Below are 9,182 nucleotides of genomic sequence, written 5' to 3' on the forward strand. Positions count from 1 at the left end.
GCTTGGAGTTTTTTTTTTTAATAAACTTTTATTTCTTCCAGCAGCTCTTCAGTTGTCTTTTTAGCTGTCACCTCACACCACAGAAACACTGATGTCACAAGACTGGCTGTGATGTCACTGAAAATTGGCTGTGATGTCATACAAAATTCAGCTGTGATTATTATTATTATTATTATTATTATTATTGCCTAATTCTTAAGGCATTGCCCCATGTGATGTTACCCCATTAAAGACAATGTTCACTTCATAAAATGTGTGAAAGGGGGCAGAGATCCCTGGTCCACGCACATACATACACACACACGTACACACACACTCTGTGCAGTGAGACCTATTCCCCCTGAGAGACGGAGGGTTAATGGTGCACAGGGGGAATTTTGAGGTTGCTCAGAGCTTTGGTAAACCAGTTTCGGGTGTTCTGGAATTCGCTCTCCAGCGCCCCCTTCTGGTGCTCCAAGTCCTGAGGAAACAAAGACAACCTGGTAAACGAGAGAGATGCTCCACTAGCATGTACTAAGATTCTCTCTGGTCTCCTCCCTTCAGATATGTGGAAATATTCTGTAAATATATAAATTCTGTGTGTAGCAGCGACTCCCTGCAGACACTGCGACACCACAGCTGTTAACACTGGTGTCTTCCCTTACAAAATAGCAATATACTGCTATATATTGAAATAAAATATATTATCGAGATCAGTGGACACAGTAATTATATTATTGTTGCTTTCAGATTTTTCAGTATATGCTTTCAAAAATGCATTGCGGTGAAATGTTTATCATGATATTTTCAACAACAAAAAAGTCCATGCATTTACAGCATATTAAGATATATCTCTTTTCTGTAAGGGTTGGTCAAATTCCACTTCAGCGTACCCAGTCACGCCCCTCACATAATCCATAGCCAATGCCCCTTGTTTCCCCAGACCTCCACTATTAAAAACACTGACCAATCAGCTGTCATCTCGTCTGAGTTAAAGCTAAACAAAATAAATGAGTGAGCAGCAAATGAACTGACTCAAAAATGGCTGCCATAACCGTCCTTAAAAGACTGTTTCCGGTCATGGTCTTTAAAAGACCTTTCTGTTATCACCACTAAAAGACTGTTTCCGGTCATGGTCTTTAAAAGACCTTTCTGTTATCACCACTAAAAGACTGTTTCCGGTCATGGTTTTTAAAAGACCTTTCTGTTATCACCACTAAAAAAACATTTCCAGTCACAGTTATTAAAAGACCTTTGTGGTTATGGTCACTAAGAAGACCGTTTCCAGTCACAGTTATTAAAAGACCTTTGTGGTTATGGTCACTAAGAAGACCGTTTCCAGTCACAGTTATTAAAAGACCTTTGTGGTTATGGTCACTAAGAAGGCCGTTTTCAGTCACTGCTCGTGGTTACGGTCATTAATGTGCCGGATGAGGTCACAGTCACTGAGATGTGGGTTGTCACGGTAACGTACAGACCTGGATCCTGCACTCTGCCTCCACAAGCTGTATTTTGACCTGGGCCAGTTCCTGCTCCAGGTCCTTCTGTCGAGACTGCAGCGCGCCGGTCTTCAGGCCCGGGTTCGAGCCACGCCCCTCTGAGGGTGGCCGGAGCTGCCCCACCTCGTCAAAAACCACCTGGCAGTGCTCACAGTCCCCCACCAGGCTCTGCAGCAAAGAGGACACAGGTGAGCTCACAGGAGAGGAGGTCTACAGGTGAGCCCACAGGAGAGAGGAGGAGGTCTACAGGTGAGCTCACAAGAGAGGAGGTCTACAGGTGAGCCCACAGGAGAGAGGAGGAGGTCTACAGGAGCTCACAGGAGAGGAGGTCTACAGGTGAGCTCACAGGAGAGAGGAGGAGGTCTATAGGAGCTCACAGGAGAGAGGAGGAGGTCTACAGGTGAGCTCACAGGAGAGAGGAGGAGGTCCACAGGTGAGCTCACAGGAAAAAGGAGGAGGTCCACAGGTGAGCTCACATGAGAGAGGAGGAGGTCTACAGGTGAGCTCACAGGAGAGGAGGTCTTCAGTAGAGATCACAGAAGGAGGAATCAGGAAAATAGCAGTATGGGTTTAACTCACATTTACTAATCCTAAATTCTACTTAATACTAAATAGAACTATAACAAGTCCACAGTAGCTGTGCTCAGGAGCGGAGGCGGGTGCTTCCTCAGCCATGGCTGCAGGTCCTCCACTGCAGAAGAAGAATGAGGTGACACTGAATAAAGCTGCTGATCCCACCTTCACCCGGTCCAGCTCTGCCTTGGCCTGGCCCTCCTCAGTTTCCAACCTGGAGCTCAGCTGTGAGCAGATCTACAACACAGAAGAAAAGCACGTACCTGTTTGTACTGAGCCCTAATGGTGGTCATGTACCTGTTTGTACTGAGCCATAATGGTGGTCATGTACCTGTTTGTACTGAGCCATAATGGTGGTCATGTACCTGTTTGTACTGAACCATAATGGTGGTCATGTACCTGTTTGTACTGAGCCATAATGGTGGTCATGTACCTGTTTGTACTGAACCATAATGGTGGTCATGTACCTGTTTGTACTGAGCCATAATGGTGGTCATGTACCTGTTTGTACTGAACAATAATGGTGGTCATGTACCTGTTTGTACTGAGCCATAATGGTGGTCATGTACCTGTTTGTACTCAGCCATAATGGCATTTGACGTTTCCCTCTGGGACTCTGCTTCCTCTAGCTGTGCGCGGAAAACCTCCTTCAGCTGTATTTTTGAGAGTGGAGAGAAACAATGTTGAACATTTTCTGCCATTTTGAATTTTCTAAAAAATTCAAACAATTAAAACAGTTCTCTGAAAAGTCTACAAAATTTTTTTATTTGATTCTGTTCATTAAACTTGTAAAACCTACATAATGTCTCATCTCTCTTAATGGGAATTTAAATGAATGATTTTCACTTTTTATTTATGGTGAAAAGACTTGTATCTTTCCATGTCCCCATGAAATAATCCCAAGATTACAGTTGTTGTTTTTCCACTGAAACTAATTTTTCATCATAAATGTCCTAAAATTCATGTTTAATAATGTTTTTTAGTTCTTAAGTAAATGCAAGTATTTATTCCCTAATATTATCTCAGCCCAAACCCTAACAAAAATTTTTCGAACACTAACCCAAACCCTAACCCTAGCTCAGCCCTAACTTGAGTCTAAAACCTAATTGAAGCCATAACTACCTTTGAAAACATTTGATTATTAATTTCAAATTGATGTAAAAAAAAAGTAAGTATCATGACTACAATAATACAAATGAAAAATAATATGTCAATATGAGGTCATTAAAAAAAGGTTTTCCCTAAAAAAAATATACATATATTATAAATCTCTGTATGGTCATAGGTACATGTGCTATTAGAGAAAAATAAACCCATGTCCTCACCTTTCTTCAAGCTGCTGAACACACTCGTAAACTTGCCTCAACCCTCAGACTCACCGTTTTCATAACCCTAACCCTAACCCTAACAAGTCTAGTTTTTTTGTTTTGCTTTTTGAACCACAGCCATCTGCTCACCATCGGACTCATCTTAAATGCGTGACTTTCCTCTGATGATGGCGGAAACACAATCTAAATACCCTCAGTACATCAGCTTAAGCACCAGGAAAATGTATGTCCTGCAGCTATGCAATCAGGGGCTATGGCTAATCGTAGAAGCGGTCATAAATAGAAGACCTGATTCTCGTTCAGCATGATTGTGGACCCACACAGCGCACCTCCCTAACCCTAACCCTAACCCTAAAACCCTAAAACCCTAACCCTAAAACCCTAAAACCCTAACCCTAAAACCCTAAAACCCTAACCCTAAAACCCTAACCCTAACCCTAACCCTAACCCTAACCCTAACCCTAACCCTAACCCTAACCCTAACCCTAACCCTAACCCTAACCCTAACCCTAACCCTAACCCTAACCCTAACCCTAACCCTAACCCTAACCCTAACCCTAACCCTAACCCTAACCCTAACCCTAACCCTAACCCTAACCCTAACCCTAACCCTAACCCTAACCCTAACCCTAACCCTAACCCTAACCCTAACCCTAACCCTAACCCTAACCCTAACCCTAACCCTAACCCTAACCCTAACCTAACCCTAACCCTAACCCTAACCCTAACCCTAACCCTAACCCTAACCCTAACCCTAACCCTAACCCTAACCCTAACCCTAACCCTAACCCTAACCCTAACCCTAACCCTAACCCTAACCCTAACCCTAACCCTAACCCTAACCCTAACCCTAACCCTAACCCTAACCCTAACCCTAACCCTAACCCTAACCCTAACCCTAACCCTAACCCTAACCCTAACCCTAACCCTAACCCTAACCCTAACCCTAACCCTAACCCTAACCCTAACCCTAACCCTAACCCTAACCCTAACCCTAACCCTAACCCTAACCCTAACCCTAACCCTAACCCTAACCCTAACCCTAACCCTAACCCTAACCCTAACCCTAACCCTAACCCTAACCCTAACCCTAACCCTAACCCTAACCCTAACCCTAACCCTAACCCTAACCCTAACCCTAACCCTAACCCTAACCCTAACCCTAACCCTAACCCTAACCCTAACCCTAACCCTAACCCTAACCCTAACCCTAACCCTAACCCTAACCCTAACCCTAACCCTAACCCTAACCCTAACCCTAACCCTAACCCTAACCCTAACCCTAACCCTAACCCTAACCCTAACCCTAACCCTAACCCTAACCCTAACCCTAACCCTAACCCTAACCCTAACCCTAACCCTAACCCTAACCCTAACCCTAACCCTAACCCTAACCCTAACCCTAACCCTAACCCTAACCCTAACCCTAACCCTAACCCTAACCCTAACCCTGTAGCATGGAGGTTGAACGGGTGAGTACAATGCCCAGACAGGCATCTAGCGTGACCAGCGCAATCTCGCTGCTCATTTTCTTTACTCTCCCTATGTTCATCCTCCCATTAAATGGTTAACCAAACCATAATATTTAACGGAGTTATAAAACTGAATATACAGTAGCATAGAGGTTGACTGGTGGAGTGCAGTGTCCAGTCGGGTGTCTTATCGTCCGGTCTTCCGTTCATCCGTCAGTTTGTGTCTTTGCTTCGGTCTGTCTGGTCGCATGCTCGGCCATTCACCCGTCCAATTGCCCGCCTGTTCGGTCGGTCGGTTGTTCGTGCTTTCGGCCGTTCGCCTACTTCCATTCGATTGCTCGGCTGTTCGATTGTCCGTTCGTTTGTTCGTCGGTCCGGGCTTTTGAGAGCGTTCGTCTGGTTGCCAGATTGACCATGCGTTCGTGCAATCGCCTGGCCGCTCATTCGTTTGATCGGTCTTTCGCCGGCTTGTGCGTTCGTTGGGGGAACTATTTGGACATCTGGAACGTGGCTGACGCAATCTCGCGGCTCATGATTCCTATTGTGCTCACCATAATCACCCTCTCATTAAAACATAAACTCGTGTACATGGTAGCATGGATGTGGACTGGTCGAGTATGTTGTCCAGGGACAACGGAAAGTAGCAGCGCAATCTCGCTGTGAAAGACTCCTCTTTTGCTCACCAGAACATACTCCCGTTAAATTAGCAAACCTTCATCCCGAATTATAGCCACGATTGAGAGTTGTGCTCGACAGGCGTAGGCCCGTGCATGCCCTTGGTCTCCCCCGACCAACCACGCAGTCTATGTACTGTGATGGGGGGAGCCATTGTAATATCCCTCACCCTCACCCTCACCCTCACCCTAACCCTAACCCTAACCCTAACCCTAACCCTCACCCTAACCCTAACCCTAACCCTCACTGTTCCTGGCGGCCATATTTGTTACGATAATTATAAAAAAACTTCACCTTTGTCGTCGCCTCTTCCTGAACCTGCATCTCCTCGGTGGAATCCAGCAGCTGCAGTCGGGCCTCGAGGAGCTCCTGATTCAGCTGCTCGGCCTTGTCCTCCACCTGGGGCCTCAACGCAAGAGGACTCCTCACTTGCACGTACTCCCCAAACCGCGAAGCGCACGGAACGGCGATGTCGTTAGCGCTGCGCTAACCTAACGGACCTGCGTGGGTCACCTGCGCTAGGGCACCTGTTTCAGACCGGTGAATACAGCCCATCCCTGCGCTGATAGCAAGCGCCTTTACTGACCTCGGTCAGTAAAGGTCAAAGGTCAAATAAACACCAAAGGTGAAAGGTCAAATAAAATATTTGAAATGCTCTATCTGTTTTAGATCCCTGATAACCTTCAACAAAGATTGTCACAAAACAGAATGTACAGGCATATTAATGAATAATTTGGCGCCAAACAAATGACGAAAATAGATTTTTCTTTGGAAATTGCAAATGATCTCTGCAGGATCGTCTGAAAAGGTGTGAAGTGACTGAAGTATTTGACCCAGGTTTTCCTGGCTGTCGTCACCTGCTGCTGCAGGTGGTCAGAGGGGGGGCGCCTGAGCACACACCTGGTCCAGGTGCCTCCGGAGCACCACCTTACTGTTCAGCAGCTCATGAGCCAGGATGTCGTTCTCCTGCTCCAGACGAATGCTGGACTTCTGCAGCAGCTGGTTCTCTCTCTGCAGAAACAGCCAGACGCCATTTTACTCACGGACCGGGCACCGTGGACTGGGCACAGTGGCACTGGATTTAAAGAGGCCAATCATTTCAGTCATCGAACAACCCCCCCCACCCCACCCCCAAGCGCCTGCATTCCCCCACACCTGCCGTCACGTGACCTCATTCTTGTTCCTGATTGGTTGACTGAGTGCCATTTGAATTGTATCCAAACTAAGAAAATACCGCTTCGCATTAATATATCATACATTTGCTTATTTATTCACCTCTGAATTCAGGCAGGGCCACGCCTCTACCAGCTCTTACACGTTCCGCGGTGCACAACACGGACAGAACATCAGTTTCCGTGGATACCGCCCTTGGTTTACACCCCCTTCATGAATATTAATGAGATGAAACATCAAATGGGAAACTGGCAGTCTCGGTGACAGAGGGACAGACGTGTTGCTGTTAGAAACGTGTAACGCTCTCTGATAAGATGGCGGCCCTCCCAAGCCTCCTCTGAAGAGCAGGCGGCAGCACTGAGGGGATGTTCACGGAACCGTCTCTCTCACACACCCTCTCACCTTGTACATTTCGATGCTCATTGGTGGTTGGTTCTCCCTTTGAAACGGCACCTTCCTCTTCATCTCGCGCTGCTTCTGATTGGGTAGCTGCTGAGGAGGGGGCGGAGAATTAGAGCCACCTGCTTCTACGCTGGCATGGAATGCGTGTAATGACATGAATTGCAAATTCTAAAATGGATCAGCTGCACCCCGCCAAGACACACGCACGCACACACACACACCACAATTACACAACACTTCAAGCTTACTTCCCATTGTCTTTAACATTGTTATCTGATTTAAAGAAACAGTTGCAAGTCAAATCCATTGCACAAGCACAAACCCAGTGAGCACAGCTCTACTCCATTACAGAAGTGTCCTCATTCAGCATTATCACCATTAGAAACACTTTTAACACGGGTGTGCTGCTCACTGCTTTGAGAATAAGGTGCCACCATTCTTCAGCACACAGACACACACACAAACACACTGTACAGCAGGCAGTGATCTACCTGGCCTACTCTAAGATGCTGAACAGTGATTGGTTCACTGCAGAGCTACTCTAAGATGCTGAACAGTGATTGGTTCACTGCAGAGCTATGCTAAGATGCTGAACAGTGATTGGTTTACTGCAGAGCAACTCTAAGATGCTGAACAGTGATTGGTTCACTGCAGAGCTATGCTAAGATGCTGAATAGTGATTGGTTCACTGCAGAGCTACTCTAAGATGCTGAATAGCGATTGGTTTACTGCATATCTGCTCTAAGATGCTGAACAGTGATTGGTTGACAGCAGGGCTGCTGTTTGACATACCGCGGCTCTCAGTTTGGAATGGGCCACCAGGGACGCCAGCAGGTCTTCTTCGGTGGTCTGGTTAATGATGTGGGCGTCGTAGGCCGCTGCAATGGACACCTCTTCCATCATCCTCACACAGGTGTGAGAAACAGGTGAGCGTCCTCACACAGGTATGAGAAACAGGTGAGCTTCCTCACACAGGTATGAGAAACAGGTGAGCTTCCTCACACAGGTACACAGGTGAGCTTCACAGACAGATACACAGGCACAGGTGAGCTCCTCAGACAGATACACAGGCACAGGTTTGCTCCACAGACAGGTACACAGGTGAGCCCCTCAGACAGGTACACAGGTGATCTTTTCAAACAGGTACACAGGCACAGGTGTGCTCCACAGACAGATACACAGACACAGAAGAGCTCCTCAGACAGGTACACAGGTGTGCTCCACAGACAGGTACACAGGCACAGGTGTGCTCCACAGACAGGTACACAGGTGAGCTGTCCTGGGAGAGCTGTTGCAGGTGTGGCAGGTACTGTGGAACAGCAGAATCTGAGAGCTATTTCCAGGGCAAGCCTCGCTCGCCCAGGGGCGGGGAGACTGACAGGATTAGTGGAGAGAGAGAAACAGACGCACACCTGCTTTTGCCCCTCCCACCTGTCAGGTGCTGTAATATTTTCAGGTGTTTAATATTTTATGAGAAAAACACAGGAAAACTCAGAGACGAGGCTCCATTACTGCAGCTCCAGAAGCCAATACTGCAGAATACTGCAGATAAACAGAAACACGTTCATACATAAACATGAAAAAACATGTTTAAATATGATCCAACGTGCAATGACCATGCTGCTGAAAACTTATTTAGGAAAGTGATGTATAGCGCTCAAACACCTGCATTACATCAATAATGTGCATATATATATATATATATACATACACACGCTCACACTGATCTTTAAACACAGCCCATAACTACTTCCCCAGAGTACATTCCACTCAACATTTCTCTGTCAGCTGATCCTGGGTCAGTTTAAGAGCCGCCCCACAGCCAGCCCTAGCGGTCAGCGGGAAGGTGAAGCTGATCCAGGAACAGTGTCCTCGTGGGGGGGGGGGGGGGGGGAGAGCGCATCGGGTGTGCCCTGCTTGCTTCAGCGCTCAAACAGGCCGGACCAGCGAGGCAGCCTGAGCTGTGGGCGTGGCAACCAGAGAACAAAGCAACAGGCCCCACCCACATTCCCCCGCTGTCACTCATTCACTCACTCACTCACTCACGCCGGGCTGGGGGGGGGGGGACGGGGGGGCAGTCA

General features: G+C 47.2%; 1 protein-coding gene across 2 annotated transcripts; it reads right to left on the bottom strand.

Annotated features, from left to right (window-relative positions):
• Positions 1–315: 315 nt before the first annotated feature.
• Positions 316–8,378, bottom strand: LOC118228916 (rab GTPase-activating protein 1-like). 2 transcript variants are annotated; one of them, XM_035420503.1, is made up of 8 exons: positions 7,894–8,378; positions 7,102–7,188; positions 6,427–6,537; positions 5,821–5,925; positions 2,621–2,704; positions 2,217–2,288; positions 1,458–1,646; positions 316–460 (listed from the first exon to the last, which is right to left on the bottom strand). In XM_035420503.1, the coding sequence occupies exons 1-8, from the start codon at positions 8,002–8,004 to the stop codon at positions 356–358; spliced, it is 864 nt and encodes a 287-aa protein (XP_035276394.1). In that variant the 5' UTR covers positions 8,005–8,378; the 3' UTR covers positions 316–355. The 2 variants fall into 2 exon arrangements, with proteins under 2 accessions (XP_035276394.1, XP_035276393.1); XM_035420502.1 differs by having other exon boundaries at positions 7,102–7,191.
• Between the last annotated feature and the right edge of the window lie 804 nt (positions 8,379–9,182).

This window comes from Anguilla anguilla, chromosome 6 (genome assembly GCF_013347855.1).
Source record: "Anguilla anguilla isolate fAngAng1 chromosome 6, fAngAng1.pri, whole genome shotgun sequence".
Lineage (NCBI taxonomy): Eukaryota > Metazoa > Chordata > Actinopteri > Anguilliformes > Anguillidae > Anguilla > Anguilla anguilla.